The 21,916-nt window shown below is 35.3% G+C and overlaps 1 protein-coding gene across 5 annotated transcripts in view; it reads left to right on the top strand.

The window, feature by feature from the left end:
• ARMC4 (armadillo repeat containing 4) overlaps positions 1 to 21,916 on the top strand; it is a 184,930-nt gene that overhangs the window by 91,727 nt on the left and 71,287 nt on the right. For all 5 annotated transcript variants that reach the window (XM_032349730.1, XM_032349729.1, XM_032349731.1 and 2 more), the window contains one exon: positions 2,986 to 3,100. In XM_032349730.1, the coding sequence (XP_032205621.1) occupies positions 2,986 to 3,100 (115 nt within the window). The remainder of the gene's footprint in view (positions 1 to 2,985; positions 3,101 to 21,916) is intronic.

Genomic DNA, 21,916 nt, shown 5'->3' with positions numbered 1-21,916 from the left:
ACTGAGTTTAGGAATCATTGTTGTTGTTGTTGTTGTTTTGTTTGTTTGTCTTTTAAAGATTTTATTTATTTGACAGACAGAGATCACAAGTAGGCAGAGAGGCAGATGGGGGTGGGGACAAGGTTCCTTGCCAAACAGAGAGCCTGATGCAGGGCTCAATCCCAGGACTCTGAGATCATGACCTGAGCTGAAGATAGAAGCTTAACCCACTGAGCCACCCAGATGCCCCCACAGGAATCAGGGTTTTAATACCACACAGGTAATGGGAAGCCATTGGAAATTTTCTCCTGGGACTGCAAGCATTGATTGAATGTGCCAAATGGTGTGATGGAGAGAATATAATATACCTGGAGACCTGCTCTCAAAGAGCTACTACAGAAGCTCCAAAGGCCCTTTAGGAAGATTAATTTCACAGGAAATCATAGGATGGGTAGAACTGAGAGAAACTGAAGACGCGAATCCAAGGATATTTCTACCACCACCATCCTGACATGATGTGATAAAGACCAGAACTAGGGTGCTGGCAAGAGGAAGGGGGAAGTAAGGGGAGAATATCTGGCTTTCTTTTCTTTTCTTTAAAGATTTTGTTTATTTATTTGAGAGAGAGTACACACAGGTGAGCAGGGGGAGGACAGAGGGAGAGAAGATCTCAAGCAGCCTCTGTGCTGAGTGTGGCCCCACTGTAGATCTTGATCTCATCTCCCTAAGATCATGACCTGAGCCGAAATCAAGAGTTGGCCACTCAACCAACTGAGCCACCCAGGTGTCTCAATACTTGGTTTATTATGAAGTCAGCAGTAAATAACTTGATACAGAGAATGAAGGAGATGGAAGGGACAGAGTTAAATCCCGTAGTTTGCTACCCCCGATTTTGTTAGCTCCTGTGTAAGCAAATGTCTTCCAATCATGTTTCCCTCATCTAAGTTTATTACTCTGTGCTGTGCTGAGTCTTTTAAGGCATCTTTGATGGGGTCACAATCCTCCTCTGTTACAACTAAGCATCCGATGAGTTAGTTGCCTAGGGTTTGGGGTGATGACTGTGAACAGTAGATGTAGTTTTACAATCAACAGTGAATTTTTAAAGTTAATTGTGAAATTTTGCCTAGGGGGAGGTGGATCCACACTGAATTATCCCTTCAAAAAAAAATCTGGAAATGTGTGCCATGCAAATGACTTCTGCTCTACTGTGAAGTTATATCCAACTCTGTACAGTTAAATATTACTAATGCAAATTTTACTGCTACATTTGCAAGAAGGGAGGACAGACCTATTGTTCATTGAGAAATTACATGTGAAAAAATACAGAGATCCAAGATCAGCAATTATGCTTTCAGCACTATATGTAAAGCAGTAAGGTGGTTGACCTTTGTAAAGTAAATCCTTCATTAAGGAAGTGCTCAGTATCATTCTTTACAGTTTCCATCAGTTCAGAAATAAAACTTTCTCTCTCAGCTTGATATTGACAGCTTCAGATTTGGAAAGTTATTTAGTTAAACTTCAAGTTAAAATACTTTCTCAATGTGTTTTTTTCTTACTAAAAGTCATTTTCTAAAGAGACAATCTGTACCTTACTACAAGTTATTTGCATTACCAACTAATTTATAAGGTTATGCAAAGCTGATTTCATACTTGGACTCTTTGAAATAGCATATTTTTCCCCCTGGCAAACTCATCTCAGATAATCAAGAAATGTAGTTGTCTTTATGTCAATTTTTAAGAAAGAATTTGAATGGCATTCTAAGCTAGTAGTATTTATTCTATCTGTGGCTAAATACTACATGTGTTTAACTCAACCTGAGATTAAAAGTCAAAGGAGTTTTGATGCTCTTTATCATTTTTCATCTGCTTTCAGTTTAACATATCTTTCTGAACAAAGCCATGTTTGTAAAGGATATTAAGTTTTGTTTGGCCACCTTCTCAACTGCAAGTGTACTCAATGGACCTTAATGCAAGGTTATGCTCCCTGGACTGATTGATATATAAACAGAAGACAGATGGTGTAGAGATGACTCTGATGATAATTCATTTTTCAGCTAGTCTTGAAGATATTTTGATTACAGTGTGTTTAAGTAATTATAACACAGTCTGCAATGTTAGTCTTGCTGAGAAGGGAGCACATGGAAAACAAGTTACGTGTTATCCATGCCTAACAAAGGGTGCACTGTGGTGTAATGGTTTTAATTCCTAATGCTAGATTAGGACTGGAGGAGTTTAAAATATGTCATACAGTAAGGTAAGTCAATTAAACATAGACCAAATAAAAAATGTAACTTCACATTTTGAGGCATAAATATTTGTTTTGGAAAGTATATAGATGTTACTATATGAAAGAAACCAGTATTTTGACATTTAGGTAACAGTCTGTGTACAGCTAATTAAAAAATTACATGACTTGATTTTAAGTTTATGTGAATCGTAATTATCATGGAGCTTGCTTTCTGTGTCATGAAGTTAAAACTGAAATCAGAGAGCTGACAGTTCAGTAGCACCTTCTGTTCCTGCTGTTAGAGTTTTTTTTTTTTTTGTTTTTTGTTTTTTTTTTAAGTTGGCTCCACACCCAGCATGGAACCCAACATGGGGCCTGAACTCAGACCCTGAGATCAGGAACTGAGCTGAAACCAAGAGTCAGCCACTTAACCGACAGAGACACCCAGGCTCACCTGCTGTTGCTGAAGTTTTTAAAGAAAATCTAAGGAGCACTGAGGTGGCACTGAGATGGTTAAGCATCTGCCTTTGGCTCAGATCATGATCTCCAGGTCCTGGGATGGAGCCCCGTGTTGGGCTCCCAGCCCAGCAAGGAGTCTGCTACTCATGCTTTCTCTCTGTATCTTTCTGTCTCAAATGAATAAATAAAATCTTTTAAGAAGGTCTAAAGTCAAAATATCAAAAGGAGAATAATTAGAATTGTATGGCTAGATAGGCCATTTAAGTTTTCATTTCTATGTACTAATTACAGTTTTTACTTCTTTTTTGGTCTCACAACAGGATAATTGATCGCTTAGATGGAGTTCGTTTGTTGTGGTCTCTGCTGAAAAATCCTCACCCAGATGTGAAGGCCAGTGCAGCTTGGGCCCTCTGTCCCTGCATCCAAAATGCTAAGGTAAGAACAGACTATAAATCAATCCCTTCTAGAATCTCTAATACTATATTGAATAATGTCACCACAAGTCACTACTTGCTTTTGACTTACTTTTGGTCTGCCCTACGTGGTAGAAAAGAGTGTTGAATGTTTGTGCCAAAATAATTTTTGAGCAATTCCTTTTCCTGGTTAGTTTTTAAATGCCAAATGCCACAGATGGCAGTGCTTAACAAGTTGTACCTGGCTGGTGCAACTGAAACAGGTATGCCAGTCAAGAGGGAGAGAAGTTGACTGTTCTTATCTCTTGGGTGATCAGAAAATTGTATTTACCTGCTACTTTAAGAAGCATAAAATTGTTCTATCTTATTTATATAGCTTGAAATTTGACAGTGAAAGATAACTAAGTTCTTTGTTACCTTGAAAAAGGAAAATAATTTCATGAATCCCACTTTTCTTTATCAGTAAAGACTAGATATAAAATCCATAAATAAAATTTTTACATGACAAAAAAGAGATTGAACTGGAAGAATTTTAGCTCTTCATTTGTAAATTTTATTATTTTCTGTAAAGATCTCTTTTCAACCTCTTTCTATTTTCTTTAAAATTTTTTTCTGTTGATTTAGAAATTGCCTTTTCAGATCCTTGTTGCTAGAGATATTTTTCTCCGTTGAATATTTTTATCTAAAAGGATTTTACTCCTATAATCAATTTAACATGACTCTAAATATCCCCCTAAGTATTTGTGACTGAAATAATCTTTTGTAAAAAGTGAATTGTTATGTGTACTAATAATAGAGGAGACCTATTACAAACTAGTCAATAGAACAATATTTTTATAATAGCAAAATAAATATAAAATATAACATAACAATATTTTATAATGTAAAAATAAAAACACCTCAAATGTCAACCTACAGGAAGATGGACAACAGGATGATTCTATGGTCATATAATATCATAAAATGCACATCTCTCTCTCCCCCTCCACACCTCCACACCAATAAATGAATCAATAATATACAATAAATTTAATAGAAGAGACTAATAGTAGGTCTGACTGAGTAATTATCTCAAAGATAAAGTCTAGTAAATAGCTAAGAATGCAAAGTAAAAGTAAAAAGAAAACAAGAAAATACATGAAAGGAAAGAGAGCAATTGAAAGGAAGAAAAATAGTTTTAAAAAAATGTGGAAAGTTTCTGTAAATTAAAGAGTTGAAGAAAGATCCTAGTCTTCAGATTGAGAAGATCTACTTAGTGTCAAGCACGAAAAGCAAAGAAAGTTATCTATACCTTGATATAAATTCAAATTTGACATTTCCAGAAAATTAAAGGAAAGGAAAAAGTTACATAAGAACTAGGATCATACCGGTATTAGATTTAACATCATTCACAATAAATTGTAAAAGAAAATGGAACAAATCCTTTACTGTCTTCAGAGGAAAGTATTTTTATCCTGGAATTCTATATCCTATAAAAACTAGCATTCAAATGAGTGTGGAGTAAGGACAGAATAAAGACATTTTTCTTTCAGAAATGTCAAGACTCAGGAAGCTTATTCCCCATAAAACTTTTCTGGAAAAAAAAATTTAGACTATTTTCCACCAAAACAAAAGATTTAAAAAAGAGAATAACATTAGTTATAGAAACAGTAAGAAGCAAATAACTCACTGGAATTAATAGTTAAATATAAATTTGTGTTGCTAATATGGCTCTCAAATTTTATAAAATTTTTAAGAAAGAATTTTAAAGTAATGGCATAAAATCAAAATAAAGCAGATAGTATTATCACAGTAACAATCTGAATCTAAACTGCCAGAGGAGTCCAAAAATGTATTAGTGTAAAGTATTGGGTAAATACATACTAAAGTTCTTTTCTTTTCCTCGAGAAGGATGTTATAGAAACTGGTTCATTCTCAATCATCATGAAAATTTAAATTTAAATACAGAACTTAATTTTGTTTCAACAGTGAGATACTATTTTGGGTATAGAGAACATTTCTACATAGTGCTGTTATTATATGTAAATTATGTCCTTTATTCTTATGGATTTTAACTACAAATCTGCCTATTTACCTATTACTACCTGTTATAATACATTCTGTAAGAGACATTCCAATACTGTCATTTTCATTATCCCTGCCCAGGATTTCTGTCCTGAATATCTGACAATGCCAGCAACCTAAACTGAACCACACTCACACTAAACACAACCCAATATGTGTTGTTTAGCCCTTGGCCCCAAGGCCTCCACTGGTCCAAGTCTCCATACAGGGACATGATATCTGCTTGCTCACTACTTTTACCAAGAACTACACTCCTCTACTCTATGCATTATCATTTAGGTAACACAAACATTTGAACAATTTTAAAACAAGAAGTGATGTGAGCAGATTAATTAGTTAGAAGATATGAGCGGGTGATTAATTAGGCTTGTGCAGTGGCCAGGTGTAAATAATTAGAATCTGACCTAACACAGCAGCAGTGTGGGCAAAGAGGAAGAGTCAGTATAAGAAATAATTGCAGGGGTGCAGGGTGGTTCAACTGGTTAAGCGTTGACTCTTGATTTCGGCTCAGGTCATGATCTCTGGGTTGGGAGATCAACCACACTGGGCATGGAGCCTGCTGGAGATTCTCAATCTCTCTCTCTCTCTCTCTCCCCTTCTGCCCTTTCCCCACTCTGTTTCTCTAAAAATAAAAAGGAAAGAAAAAAAGAAAATGCTTGTAAAGTAGATTCAGATATTGGTGAGTGATTGGTTGTTGGCTGTGAGAAGGAGGTCAAGAGAGAGTCTGAAATTTTGTTTTTGTTGTTGTATTTTAACTTTGACAACTAAGAAATAATAACTTTACAAAACATGAGTAGAACATGATGTCAGGCAAAGATGGTGGATTTGTTTTCATCCAGGTAGAGATATCCAGTCATTTGAGTATACGAACCTGGGTATCTGGAAGGAACTCAGGACAAGAGATGGCTATGTGAGAATTATCAGCATGTCAGAAGTAGCTGAAGTCTGAAGAATAAAGGACAGGCAGAGGGTGGGGAGTGAGGAGAGAAGGACAAAGAGAAGTCATAGAAGACTAAAGAGTGATAAGATAGATATCTATCACGGAGGGTGACAAGAAAGCCAAGAAAGGAAATAAATTCAAGAATTCGGGGGGGGGAGTAATATTCAAAAATATGATTTGCCCCGGAGGTCATTTGCCTTTGAAAATTGAAACAAGTACATAAAATATGAGAAACGGGGTCATCATTCATAGACATTTTAATTGAGAAGAAAGGATTTAAGTCAGATGGCAGTGGGGTGAGAAATTAATTCAGGGCAGAAATAGATATAAAGAAGGTTAGTAGTTCTTACCAGAAGTTCTTACCAGAAGTTAGTAGTTCTTACCAGAAGTTAGTAGTTCTTACCAGAAAGTTAGAGTTCTTACCAGAAATAGATATAAAGAAGGTTAGTAGTTCTTACCAGAAGTTCTTACCAGAAGTTAGTAGTTCTTACCAGAAAGTTAGAGTTCTTACCAGAAATAGATATAAAGAAGGTTAGTAGTTATTACCAGAAGTTCTTACCAGCTGTTAAGAGGAGACTGTATGAAGTCCAGAAGATACCTCAGGTTTAAGGGAATGATTAATATGGGAAAGGTATGAGAGAGAGGGAGAGGGTGTAGCAGATGTAGGAAGGGAGGGAGGAAACAGGAGGAGGGAGCGAGGAAGGAAGGACGAGCTCTAAATATTCCTTAATTTTACAAGCACATTGCTCTGAGCAGTGTAAAAAAACTTGTGGAGTGCCAACCAAAAGGACAGTTCTAGAATGCATAATTCCTACGAGTGAGTCCACTGAGAGCAAGCCAGGAGAACTCCGATAAATACTGAAAAGGGCAATGTGTTATTTCATTCAGGTGACATATACATAAACAACCTTCAGTCTGTCTGTCTGTCCTCACTGAATTTAAAAGTCAGAAAATTGTCAAAAAGATCTGGATTAATACCTTTATCTAAATTAAAAAAATTTTTTTTTTAAATTTTAAAAATTTAAGTCAGACTTTTCCTAGTTGACAGTAAGTATAATTGGATGATTATTTCAACAAGGACTGGTATTTCTGATTAGATAATATAGAAGACATATTCATAAATTGAATTAACTAAATATTCAAAATAAACATTTTGATGACCTATATGTCAGAAAATATATCTTCTAGGACTGAATTTATGGTGAACACTTTTAGATGTCAATTTGCAATAGATACATATCGTTTCAAAAGTACATTGGGATATGTGAGAAAAAAAAATTTTTTTGAAGACTTTATTTATTTATGAGAGAGAGATTGAGTGAGAGAGAGTACAAGCAGGTAGCAGCAGGCAGAGGGAGAGGGAGAAGCAGACTCCCCACTGAGCAGGGAGCCTGTTATGGGGTTCCATCCCAGGGTCTTGGGACCTGAGCCAGAGGCAGATGCTTAACCAACTGAGCCCCCAGGTACTCCTGTGAGCAAAAATTTTGAAGATTGTTTGTCTCATATATCAGGTATGGCCTGTGAAATTAGAAGGAAATTTAGAACATCTTTCCTCAAGAAAATAGCCTGATTTGCAAGGCTCTTTTGTCTTTTTGAAAAATCCTATTTTCTAGAATCAGGGTAAATGAATATTATATTGGTCTCTCTCCTTGCATCTTTATAGAACAAAACTCATCTTCCCAAGGTAGAAGGATATCTCAGGGGTAGAGTATAGAAAAGGTCATGTTCTCAGAAAGGCAAAAGGAAGAATGCACATTTATAATATTGAAAAATAGCATCTCATTACATATACAGATCCCAATTTATGATTTAAGATAGCTATATCTAATAGAACTTTCTATGATGATGGAAATGTGCTCTTCAGAATGGCAACCATTAGCCCCCTATGGCTACTGAGCACTTGAAATGTAACTAGTATGACTAAGGAACTGAATTTTTAATTATATTAAGCTTTAACTTAATTAAATTATTCAAATTAACTTTAATGAACTTAAATAGTCACATGTAGCTAGTGGCTGTTGTTTTAGATAAGATACACAAATAATAGAGGGTTGTTTTCTTTAGGGCAACCCCTACAAAGAGCTGTAAACCTCAAGATTTACATGGTTACGTATGGTTACATGTTCGCTATGTAAAATTTAGAAAGTAAATGAAAACAAGGAGATTTATGAGTTTATTCTTACAATTTAAAAATGTTTTATAATTAAAATCAAGGGGAAAAAAAATAGCCGTAATTTCAGTACTTGGGGCTAACCATCATTAAGAGTTAGACAGGGGTTTTTTCCTTAACAATGAATTGTGAACATCTCTCTTATTCTCTGCATATGTCTTTCCATATCCCTGTCTAGTTTCCTTGGCTGTATAGTATTTTGTTGTATGTCCACATCATAATGTTTTATGCAATCAGATTTCCAGTGTTAAAGAAGAATGAGGTTAGTGAAACAAAAATTTTAACTAAAGCTTTTCTAAAATATTCTTTTCACATAGAGAGAAAATTAAGTTACCTCTGATCCACTGGTAAATCACAGTTTCCCAGGGTTTAATCCATCGTTTCCATTAAATAGTTAAAAAGTATGGCCCCACAAAAAAGAAGACACCACAAAAAGAACAACAGGCCAATATCTCTCATGAGAATAGATACAAAAATATACAACAAAATACTAACAAACCAAATCCAACAATGTATTTTTAAAAATCATACACCATGATCTAGTGGGATTTATTCCTAGGATACAAGGGTGGCTAATATTCACAAAATAATCAATGTCATATGTCACATAAATAAGAGAAAGGATAAAAATCATATCACTTTAAAAGATGTTTTTTCACATTCAACAAAGTACAACATCCATTCATGATATAAGTTCTCTGCAAAGCAGGTCTAGAGGGAACATATTTCAACATAATAAAGGCCTTAAATGAAAAGCCCACAGCCAACATCATGCTTATTGGTGAAACACTAAGCACTCTTCCACTAAGGTCAGGAACAAGACAAGGATGTCTTTTATTCAACATGGTACTGGAAGTCTTAGCCACAGCAGTTAGACAACATAAAGAAAGAAAAAGCATTCAAATTTTTAAAAAGATTCCACAAAAAAAATTACTAGAACTGATAAATGAATTCAGTAAAGTCACAGTATATAAAATGAATGTACAGAAATCTGTTGTATTCCTATATACCAGTGATGAAGCAGCAGAAAACAAACCCATTCACAATTGTACCAAAAATAATAAAATATTTAGGAATAAACTCAATCAAAGAAGTGGAAGACCTGTTCTCTGAAAACTATAAAGGAAAAATAATGCCCGAGTGGAATATGTTGTAGTTATTAATAATTAGCAAGAGGACTGGGTTTATACTTCTCAATCACTTACATTTGAGTTTTTTGCTTGGAAGAGTTTTGTGACAGTACATGAATAGAATAAAATTAAAAGTTAAGATCAATGTAATATAATTAATATAATATTAAAAGTTAGTGATTTCACTTAATCTCCAGGCATATCAAATAACTTCATTAAGTCAACAATATTATTTAGCATTGTTCGCCAAACCCTATGTAGGTACACATTACATTTTGTATGCCTTTTTAAAATCATCTTAACATGAATGCATAGCATTAAGCAATTAAGTTTCCCAGTGTTAAACTACAGAATGAGGTTAGAAAAAACAATTGAGCCTTTCTAGAGTGTTCTTTCACATCCAGAGAGAAAGTAAAGTTACCTCTGACCTATTGGTAGAAATTCAAACGAGTAGGTCAGGGAGTGTTTTATAATTGACATTGTGTCATAAGTTAAAGGGCACTGTTTTCCATAGTGGTATGTAAAATAATTGTACATTTTATAATCAACGGCCTTTTGGGTTAGCTGAAATAATATGGGTAAAGATACTTGTCAATGCCTGTATGGGAGGTTATGTGTACTTGGAACTCTTGGAGTGTCATGTGTCTTATTTTATAACACCATCCAAAACTTATCCCACTCAATTATATTCAATTTAGCATTTTCAAGTAGCAGTTTGGATACGCAGTTGTTTTTAGGTGAATTAAAGTTGTTTTCTAATGAGATTGTAAGTTCTGAAGGAGAATAGAGGCAGGGCACATTTTTTTTAATATGCTGGGCATCCAGCCTGCAGTAAAATAATGGAACCAGAAGAGATCTTGCCAGATATTTTGGTCCATTCTTCCCTCCTCCTCCCCACCGCTCCCCTTTACAGGTAAGTTAATGACTCAACTTTCAAGGAAAGATTGCCTTTTATTTTTAAGAAAGGATTTCTACATTTTTTTTCACAGAAGATGTTTTGCAAGTCATTTAGGCTGATTAACTTTTATGAATGATAGGATTTGGCACCATTCTGAAATAAAGAACCTCCTTTCTGGATTAACAGCACTGACAGAAATGCGGCAGAAATCAGCCATTGTCAGTTTGGCTAAGAGCACCACAAATGGGAAGAGAGCACAAGCCAAGCCTTCAGACAAATTATGGCTATTTCGGGGTCCCTGCCACGTCTGTCAGGCATCATGAAACCTAAGCACACTAGGTTTGAGTCCATGTGGAATGGATATGGTGAAATGTCAACTGTTCAAAACAGATGTTACCCATTTTTTTATATTTTTAACAGCAAGTATATTAGAACACATTTTCAGATCTATCTGTTAAGAAAATGAGATGTGAAAATCAGTCCTAGTGAATGTATTGCATCTTTTCTCACAAAGGAATATTTAAAGTTACTGATAAGGGAATGAGAGCGAATTGTGGGATCATTGAGACAAAGATTCATAATGTAATTTCGCATTGCTGCTGCCTTATAGTTGTTAGATACATAAAACAAATGGAATGTGAGATCTTCGTGGTAAGGAGTTTGGACACTTTCACCACTAGACCAGTGTCTTAATTAGAAAGCATAAAATTGTTCTTCATTTTTGAGAAGGTTAGTATAAAATAGTTATACTATTTTATAATAGTAAAATAATAGTAAAAAAATAGTAAAAAAAGCTTCCCAATGGTAAAGAAAATGTGCTTGGTGAAAAAGGTACGTTTGGTAAGCTTAATAATTATTTGCCCATTCTTTATATGACTGGGAAATCAGAATGTGAAATATGAATCAGTTTTATGGTCATATATAAAACTTGAAACACTAAGACAGAAAATAAGCATCGCGTGCCAGAAAATTACCTAGTGTTCTTCAATCTATTGAGAACTGAGGAACAGAAGGCTGAACTAAAGTGAACTAACCACAAAAAATTCACTGCATATTTTTCTAAGTCATTTTATTTAACCATGTACCATTTTAAGGGGAGTTTTTTGTGTCAGGCTTAGGGAAAGTTTGTTGTTGGTTGTTGTTTTTTGTTTTTGGTTTTTTTTCCAATTAAGCTTGCTACAAAGGATAGAGAGCCTAATGACCTCTATAGTAATGTTATTTAGTAAATTTCATGAGTTGTAAGTATGGTTGCAGACAATTAAGTACTTTGTGAAAAGTGTGAAAGATTTGTAAATGGAAGTGAAAAGCTGTTCCTTTCAAGCTGAATGATCAAACACATTTTTGGGGAAAAACTGGTTGAACAGGTGTTCAGTATTACAAACTTGTGATGTAAAGAATGCAACAGCTGAGTCTGGCAAAAATCCATGCATTAAATTCTTTGTTCTTAAGAAGCAAAACTCTGCTGCAGAAAGTCAGCTCAAATTTGTGCTCTGTGAACAATAAGGTATTGAAAAATACAGAAACTCATATGAAGAATATATAATTGATACATCACTTCTAATTACTTTCTTGTCTTCTACCAACGTTTGTAAGAATCATTTTCTTTCTTAAAATATCATTGCATTTTTATGTTGTTTGTTTGCCTTTTTATAAGGCAAATTATATTAAAATATTATGTTATAACCACCACTTAAAAATTAAATAGAAAACGGGTATTCTCATTTTAGAATAAATACCCTGCATGTATAGTAAGCCAGTTGTAGAATTAAGAAGAAAACTCAATCTGTCTTACAAATCAGTAATATATCCATGAGATCATTTGGCTTTGTAACTTTCCTAAACTTAATTTTGCTACTTGTTTAGAAAATAATGTCTGTTTCTGAATTTTGATCTTGGAGGAAAATAATTGCTAGTAATTTCAAAACCAGTGGCCTAAGGATCTCCTCCAAGCAGAGCAGCTAATCAGAGACATTTGAGAATGATTCCCCAAAAGAGAAGAGAAAAAGTTACTTTCTGTGAGATTGGAATACATGCTTAGGTAATTTTAACCAGGAATGTTGAGTCGTGAGTGTGGATGAGGCCAGCTTCCTAACTCCAGGTGTGACAGAACACAGCTGATCAAACAGGACAGAAATCTGACATCACTCTTCGTTTAACTTCAGCCGTCCAATGACCCATGCCCAATCAGGAAGCCAAAGAGAAGCTGGAGAAGGCATGTGTAGGGGTATAGTTTCATACTTAAGAATACTGCCATAAACACGGTTTGTGAGCTTTGATTTGATCAGGTTTGGGCCCTAGAACGTAGAGCTGTCCAACAATGTGCCAAACAGGCTACACTGTTTTCTTTTCTTTTTTTTTTTTTAATTTAAAATCTCTCTAAAAGTTATCTGTGTTTGTGTTCTGCCTGCCTTGTTGGGGTCTGCTATCATTTTTAAGTGACCAAATCGTTCAAAATATACTTATCTGGCCCCCAGTTCTTAAAATCCTAAAAGATTAAAGTGAACCATATTACAAATATCTTTTCTGTATGCCAAATTTTCAAGTGGGGACATGAAGGACCAAAACAATAGTGAGGGTGTTAAACAGCTTATTTTCAGAATACAGCTGGAAGAACCATCATCTAAAGTCAAATCTGTTGCTTACACCTGGATTCTTCTCTTGCTCTACTATTGCTCTCTCATTCCATGTGCTTCTCAGACCCTACTCCAAAAAGGGCTGCAAGGCAGGTTGCTAGTCCTGGAAGGGATGGAATTGACAGAGGTATTAATGCACCAAATGGAAAGTTAACAACCAAAGCTATAACCTTTTTTTTTTTTTAATTTAAATTTTAGTTAACATACAGGGCAATATGAGTTTCTGGAGTAGAATCCAGTGATTCATCACTTACATACGCACCCAGTGCTCATCAAGAGTGCCCTCCTTATGCCCATCACCCATCTAGCCCGTCCCCCAGCCCTGTCAATTTGTTCTCTATCATTAAGACTCTCTTGTGGCTTGTTTCCCTCTCTTTTTCCTCCCCATTCCCACATGCTCATCTATTTTCTTTCTTAAATTCCACATATGAGTGAGATCATACGGTATTTGTCTTTCTCTGACTGACTTATTTCACTTAGCATAATACACTCTAGCTCTATCCACATCATTGTAAATGGCAAGATTTTATTCTCTTTGATGGCTGAATTCTCAATCCATCTCTATGCAATGTTTTACAGTTTTCAGTGCAAATCTTTGGCTAAAAGTTAATTCCTGAGTATTTTATTCTTTTAGGTGCTATTGTAATTGGCACTGTTTTCTTAATTTCCATTTCATATTGTTCATTATTAGTATATAAAAACAACTGATTTTAAAAAAAAACAACTGATTTTTACATATTGATTTTGTAACCCACAGTGTTGCTGAATTCAATTATTCTACTGGTTTATTGTAGAATTTAGAGCTTTCTACATAGAGGATCATGTCTTTTGTGAACAGAGATAATTTTTTTCTTCCTTTCCAATTTGGATTTTAAAATTTCTTTTTCTTAGGGTGCCTGTGTGGCAAGTTGCTTAAAAGTCCAACTCTTGGTTTTGGCTCAGGTCTCGATCTCAGGATTGTGAGATCAAGCCCCTCATGGGGCTCAGCATGGAGTTTGAGATTTTCTCTCTCTCTCTCTCTCTCTCTCTCAAGTAAATATTTTTTAAAAATAAAATTTCTTTTTCTTTTCTAATTGGACTCAGGTAGTCCAATTGGCTAGGACTTCCAGTATTATTTCAAATAGAAGTGGTGAAAACAGGCATACTTGTGTTGCTCCTCATCTTGGAAGAAAAATTTTCAGTCTTTCATCATTGATTATGATATGAGCTATGAGTTTTTTCTATGTGGCTCATTATGTTGAAATAGTTTCCTTCTAGTCTGAATTTGTTGACTTTTTTAAAAAAATCATATAAGGGTGGGACACCTGGGTGGCTCAGTCAGTTAAGCATCTGCCTCCAGCTCAGGTCACGCATGATCCCAGGGTCCTTGGACTGAGTCCCACTTTGGGCTCCCTGCTCAGCAGGGAGCTTGCTTCTCCCTCTGCCTGCCACTCCCCCTGCTTGTGTTCTCTCTCTCTCTCTCTCTGACAAATAAAATAAATAAAATATTCATATTCCTTCATCATTTGATTATGATGTATCTAGGTATGTATATCTGAGTTTATCCTACTTGAAATTCATTAAGATACATAAATATATAGGTTAAAGTTTTACATTGAATTTGAGAAGTGTTTGTCATTATTTCTTCAAGTATTCTTTCTGCCCTCTCTCTCTCTCTCCTCTTTTTCCAAAACTTTCATATATGTAGGATGGTATGCTTGCTGGTGTCTCGGATCTCTGAGGATGTGTTCATTTTTCTTCATTCATTTCTTTTGTTTCCTCAGATTGGATAATCTGGCCCATCTGCAAGTTCACTGAGTGTCTTCTGCATGCTCAAATCTGCTGTTGGTCCCCTGAAGTGAATTTTCCATTTCAATTATTATACTTTTCAGCTCCAGAATTTCTAACAATTCTTTTTTTATATGTTATTTCAATCTCTTTATTTATTTTTATTTTTATTTTTTTTATTTTCAGCATAACAGTATTCATTATTTTTGCACCACACCCAGCTCCATGCAATCTGTGCCCTCTCTAATACCCACCACCTGGATCCCCCAACCTCCCACCCCCCGCCGCTTCAAACCCCTCAGATAGTTTTTCAGAGTCCATAGTCTTTCATGGTTCACCTCCCCTTCCAATTTCCCCCAACTCCCTTCTCCTCTCTAACACCCCTTGTCCTCCATGCTATTTGTTATGCTCCACAAATAAGTGAAACCATATGATAATCGACTCTCTCTGCTTGCCTTATTTCACTCAGCATAATCTCTTCCAGTCCCGTCCATGTTGCTACAAAAGTTGGGTATTCATCCTTTCTGATGGAGGCATAATATTCCATAGTGTATATGGACTACATCTTCCTTATCCATTCGTCTGTTGAAGGGCATCTTGGTTCTTTCCACAGTTTGGTGACTGTGGCCATTGCTGCTATAAACATTGGGGTACAGATGGCCCTTCTTTTCACTACATCAATCTCTTCATTAATATTCCCTACTTCACAGGATATGGTCTCAAACTTCAATTGTTTAGGTATGGTTTCCTTTAGTTCCTGGAATGTATTTTTAATAGCTGATTTAAAGTCTTTATTAAGTCCAAGCTGGTACAGATTTCCTTAGGGTCCAGTTTTATTGACTGTTTTCTTTCCTTGGTTATATTTTGTGTTATATGTTCCTCTTCCTTTGTATGTCTCATAACTTCTTTGGGAAAGAAACTTAGTATTTTAAATAATATAATATAATATAGAATCTCTGGAACTCTGATGTTCCCCAGTTTAGAGGTGTATATTTGCTGTTTGTTGCTGTTTTTGCTGTTGTTTGTTTGTTAGTTAGTGATTTTCCTGGACTATTCTATAATCTCTGTGTTCTTGTCATTGTGGCCACTGAGATTTCTGCTCAGTTACCTCATTGGTCAGCTAATGAGTTGACAGAGATTTTCTTAAATTCCCTGCACCATTAGGTTTCTCATCCTTTCGGGAGTTGTTCTGTGTGTGTTTTATGGCACGCATCAAACACTCCAATAATTTACAGCTTTACCCTTCATTTCTGCGTGTAGAGCCTCAAGGTCGGCTAGAGGTGAGCATTTAGGGCTATCTCAGTTCTTTTCTGCCTATGCCCATAGCCCTGCACTTATTTATGGTATTTTAGATCCCTACAAACAAGTTGGAATTTTTCAAAATCCTCTGTGGATATCCCATTTTTAATATTTTCCTTTTAACTATGTTTTAGCCAGCCTCTTATTTGTCCCAACTAATATTACCATCTCAAACAACTTTTTTTTTTTCAAATGTTAAATAATCGTCACTGATCTTTTTAATGACATGCCCTGAGAATAAGACTTTCCTTAGTGAGACCTGAAGTAAAGACAAGCCTTAGGAGCTTTTCTTAGAAGTTGTCTTTCAAGGCAAATTGCAACCATTCTGTTGGAATGGGGGTTTTTGGGAGGAGCTCCAAACCCATTCTTACGCTCCTATGGCTGCTAGGCTGAAGGTTTTCCCAGAAGCATGGGTTCAAGGCTACTACTAACCTGAAGTGAGAGAGATGAGAATAGGGAAAGTTTTTAAATGCCAGAAACTCACTGTTCTTACTGAGATTCAGCCATTTTTGTTGCATAAACATGATGAGTTATAAGCTTTTCATTAAATTCTAGAGTTCTGAAAAAATTACCTTTGCTGAATTTTGCTTGTGTTCTAATTCTTGTTAGAGAAGATTCCAGAAGTGTCCTCTCTCCTCTAGTTTTAAACTAAATGTGGGCATTTGAGATCACCACCAATGCTCTGACCCTGTAAGTAATAACAACACAATCTGATTTGTGCACATCAATTATTCTCTATTCTAGATACACCTTACCTTCAAGAGTTTTAAAAAATATATTCTTATGCAAGAGCCCCATCCCCATTCTATATATATTCTATATATTGAAATTGAGGCCTAGGCATTCATACTGCTAAAAAAAAAAAAAAAAAACCTCTCCAGGTGGGGCGCCTAGGTAGCTCAGTCAGTTAAGTGTCTGACTCTTGAGTTCAGCTCAGGTCATGATCACAAAATCCTAGGACGGGGCTCTGTCCTCAGTAGGGAATCTGCTTGAGATTCTCTCTCTTCCTCTCCCTCTACCCAACGCCCCACCCCACATGTGCACCTCTTTCTTTTGCTCTCTGTCTCTAAAATAAATACATAAATCTTTTAAAAAAATTACTCCACGTGATTATAATGTGAAACCAAATTATTTATTTTGAATCCCACAACATAAAATAATATCTTACTATTTCTGAAGGTCCTAATTTGCCAAATGAATGAATGCATGAATGAAAGTGGTTTTGATGATATAAATAAACATAGATTTATTATCTAATAATAATCAAGAATGTACTGTAAAACCCAACTCATTGTTTGGGTTTTAAACAGGACTGAACATGTACTAATTGTGTTGCTAAGCTATGTATATTGAATATATTCATAAGGGTAAATGACTTGTGAAATCAAATAAATTCCAAGTGGTTATTCCTTAATTTGATATTTTGTTGTGCAAACTATCAAAGTATTAGAAAATATAACAGTAGGAACAGCTATTATAATATGCCAAGCACCTTGTTATATGTTTTATATGTATCCTTTTAACAACCCTCAAGAGAGAAATGATATTAGCTCCATTTCAGAGATGATGAAAGAGAAGCTTAGCAAAGTTACATAGCTTGCTCAAAGTCTTATAGCTAATAATGATGAAACTAGAATGTGCCCCCAGGTATTCTCACCATATGACTTAAACTTTTTAAACCAGTGGTTCTCAAACTTTGGTGTATATTGGGGCCACCTAGAGCTATGTATGGATGCTGGATCCCCACCACGATAATTCTGATTTAATTGGTATGTGGTCCAACCTGAGCTTAGAGAAAGTTAAAAATTTCCTTTGGAATCCTAATGTACAACACAGTGTGAGAACTACTGCCTCAAAAACTATATTTTATATCTCCCTAAGGAATTCTTTTAAATGTAAGAATGCTTAACTAGTAGATAAACTAGTTACCTCAAAATAGCCAGGTGGCTTGCTTAGTTTCTCTAAGTTTTACATAGAAATTTTCTTTTACAAAGTGAAATTTACATCTAAAATCTTATCTATTTTATATAAAAATTGTTCAATCCAATTTATGCAATAAAAGGAAGCTGGAAATCCCATAAATGCAGGATGTGGGAGTACTGGCTGCATAATAATTCACTTAGAAAAGATATAGGTATTTGGACTGACTTCAAAGCTTAATGTGAACAAATAGGGTAATGTAATTCCTGCAATAGTGCATGTGGTTGGCCACACTAGCAGAAGTAATGTGTCTACTTCATGAAAGATAAGAATTCCAATGTGCTCTGCTCTAGTCAGACCACATCTGGAATTGTGTTAAACTCTGGGTGTGTTTTAAGAGAAACTTTGATAACAGAGAAGGGAGACCTAAGAAAATCATTTTACGTGAAAATTAGTTAAAAATACACATCACAGAAGATGAGAGAGACAAGATATCTGGCTTCAAATATTAGAACATGCATGACAATGAGGATTGGTTATAGTTAGTATGTTATATTTTAGGTTCATTATGAGTTAAATCGATTCTTATTTGTCAAACTGAGATATTAACCACATATTTATAGAAAAATGTGATATAATAGACCCAACAAGTAAACTTTTAGAAAACAGGCTCTCCATAAATGGAAGACTATTGGATCTTTTAGAGTATAGTATTTCATATAGTTAGACTTTTTTTTCCTGTTAAGATTATGGTCTCAAGTGTTGTTCTTAGGCTGGTCCACACAACTTGCTCTTTGGAGGCATCTGACTGGATCTTGACCTGAAACTGCTTTACTCATTTTAATCTGTGTGTTATTGAGTACAAGTGGGAAAAAGTTCCCGATATATTTAATATTAAAAAATTAAGTAGGGGGAGGAGCAAGATGGCAGAGGAGTAGGAGACCTAAATTTTGTCTAGTCCCAGGAATTTAGCTAGAGTTATCAAACCATTCTGGACACCTACAAACTCAACAGGAGATCAAAGAAAAGAAGAGCAGCAATTCTATGAACAGAAAAGCAACCACTTTCTGGAACATAGGCACATGTGGAGAAGTGAATCAGAGGTGACATTTGGGAAGACAGACCATGGTGCGGGGGGAGCCTCTGTCAGCAGGCTACCAGCAAGTGACAGAGCAGCGGAGCACAAAATTGGAACTTGTAGAGGTCTGCTTCATGGATGGATGTCGCTCTAGTGGCCAAGTGGGAGAATGAGAATGCAAAACTTCAGCACTATGGGAATACAGCACATAAAATTCTTGATGTTTCCCCCATGATTCTTTAGTCTTTCAAAGTTAATTCTTTTATTTTTTAATTTTTTAATTAATTTTTAATTTTTCTAATTTTTTCTTGAAATTTTATTTCCTATTTTAGCCAACATCTTATAAATTCCTTTCCTAAAATCTTTTTTGGTTTTCATTTTTACAGTCATATTCTATCCCTTCATTGTATTTAACCTTATATATATAGATATATAGATAGATAGATATAGATATACACACACACACACATATCTATCTTTCTTTCTTTCTTTCTCTCAAAATTTTGGGATACAGTTTCTTCTAACAGACCAAAATATCCTAAATCTAGTGTATGGCTTTTTTCTAGACTCCTGCCAGATCACATTCTCCCTTTCTTTTTTCTTTCTTTATTTTATCAACCAATTTACCAATTCCTTCTTTAAAATATTTTTAAATTTTCATCATTACGGTCATATTCCATCCCTATGTCATATTTACCCTTATTTTTGTATATTTATATAAGTTTTTCTTTCAGTTTTTGGGAGGCAGTTTTTTCTAAAAGACCAAAATACACCCAAACTCTAGTGTGTGGCTCTGTTCTCTTTGCCATCCTGATCATCTTTCTTTCTTTCTTTTTTTTCCTTTCTCCCACAACCACCCTCCCCAGTTTCAGGTCTCTTCTGATTTGTGTAGTGTATATTTTTCTGGGGTCATTGTTACCCTTTTAGCATTTTGTTCTCTCATTCTTCTGTTCTTTTCTGGACAAAATAACAAAACGGAGAAACCCACCTTAAAAAAAAGAACAAGAGGCAGTACTGACTGCCAGGGAACTAATTAATATGGATATTAATAAAATGTCAGAACTAGAGTTCAGAATGATGATTATAAAGATACTGCTGGGTGTGAGGAAAAAAGCAAGGAAGATACTAAAGAATCCCTTTCTGGAGTAATAAAAGAACTAAAATACAACCAAGTCAAAATGAAAAAAGCTATTAATGAGGTGCAATAAAAAATGGAGGCTCTGACTGTTAGGATAAATGAGACAGAAGACAGAATTTGTGATTCAGAAGACCAAATGATGGACAATAAAGAAGTTAAGAAAAAGAGAAACAACTACTAGATTATGAGGGGGAGAATTCGAGACAAGTGACACCATAAGACAAAATAGTATTAGAATAATTGGGATCCCAGAAGAAAAAGAAAGGGGTGGCAGAAGGTATATTGAAGCAAATTATACCAGAAAACTTCCCTAATTTGGGGAAGGAAACAGGCATAAAAATCCAGGAGGCACAGAGAATCCCCCTCAATATCAATAAAAATAGGTCAATACCCCAACATCTAATAGTAAAACTTACAAATTTCAGAGACAAGGAGAAAATCCTGAAAGCAGCCTGAGACAAAAGATCTGTAACCTATAACAGTAGAAACATTAGACTGGCAGCAGACCTCCACAGAGACCTGGCAGGCCAGAAAGAACTGGCATGATATATTCAGAGCACTACACAAGAAAAATATGGAGCCAAGAATACTATATCCAGCTAGGCTGCCATGAAAAATAGAAGGAGAGATTAAAACAAAACAAAACAAAACAAAACTTCCAGGACAAACAAAAACTAAAAGAACTTGCAAACACCAAACCAGCCCCACAAGAAATATTGAAAGGGGTCCTCTAAGCAAAGAGAGAACCTAAAAGTAACACAGACTGGAAAGGAAGAGAGACAAGATACAGTAACAGTCACCTTATATAGGCAATACAATGGCACTAAATTCATATCTTTCAAAAGTTACCCTGAGTGTAAATGAGCAAAATTCCAATCAAAAGACACACGGTATCAGAATGGTTGAAAAAACAAGACCCACCAATATGCTGTCTACAAGAAACTCATTTTAGATCCAAAGACACCTCCAGATTTAGAGTAAGGGGGTGGAAAACAATTTACCATGCTAATGGACATCAAAGGAAAGCTGGGGTGGCAATCCCTATATCAGACAAATTAGATTTTAAGCCAAAGACTATAATATGAGATGTGGAAGGACACTATATCACACTTAAAGTGTCTCTACAAGAAGATCTAACAATTGTAAATATCTATGCCCCTAACATGGGAGCAGCCAACTATATAAACCAACTATATAAAATCAAAGAAACACATCAACAATAAACATTAATAGTAGGGGACTTTAACAAACACTTTACTGAAATGGACAGATCATTTAAGCAAAAGATCAACAAGGAAATAAAGGCTTTAAATGACACACTGGACCAGATGAACTTCACAGATATATTCAGAACATTCCATCCCAAAGCAACAGAATACACATTCTTCTCTAGTGCACATGGAACATTCACCAGAACAAATCACATCCTGGGTCACAAATCATATCTCAACTGGCACCAAAAGATTGGGATCATTCCCTGCATGTTTTCAGACCGCAATACCTTGAAACTAGAACTCAGTCACAAGAGGAAAATTAGAACTAAAATACATGGAGGTTAAAAAGCATCCTACTCAAGAATGAGTAGGTCAACCAAGAAATTAAAGAATTTTTAAAAATCATGGAAACATATGAAAATGAAAATACAATTGTTCAAAATCTTTGGGATGCAGCAAAGGTGGTCCTGAGAGAAAGTATATAGCAATACAAGACTTTCTCAAGAAACAAGAGAGATCTCAAGTATACAACCTAACCCTACACCCACAGGAGCTGGAGAAAGGACAGCAAAGAAAGCCTAAACCCA

The sequence above is a fragment of the Mustela erminea genome, chromosome 6 (genome assembly GCF_009829155.1).
Source record: "Mustela erminea isolate mMusErm1 chromosome 6, mMusErm1.Pri, whole genome shotgun sequence".
Lineage (NCBI taxonomy): Eukaryota > Metazoa > Chordata > Mammalia > Carnivora > Mustelidae > Mustela > Mustela erminea.
The sequence above is the reverse complement of the archived record's forward strand: the minus strand, read 5'-3'. Positions and strand labels throughout refer to the sequence as shown.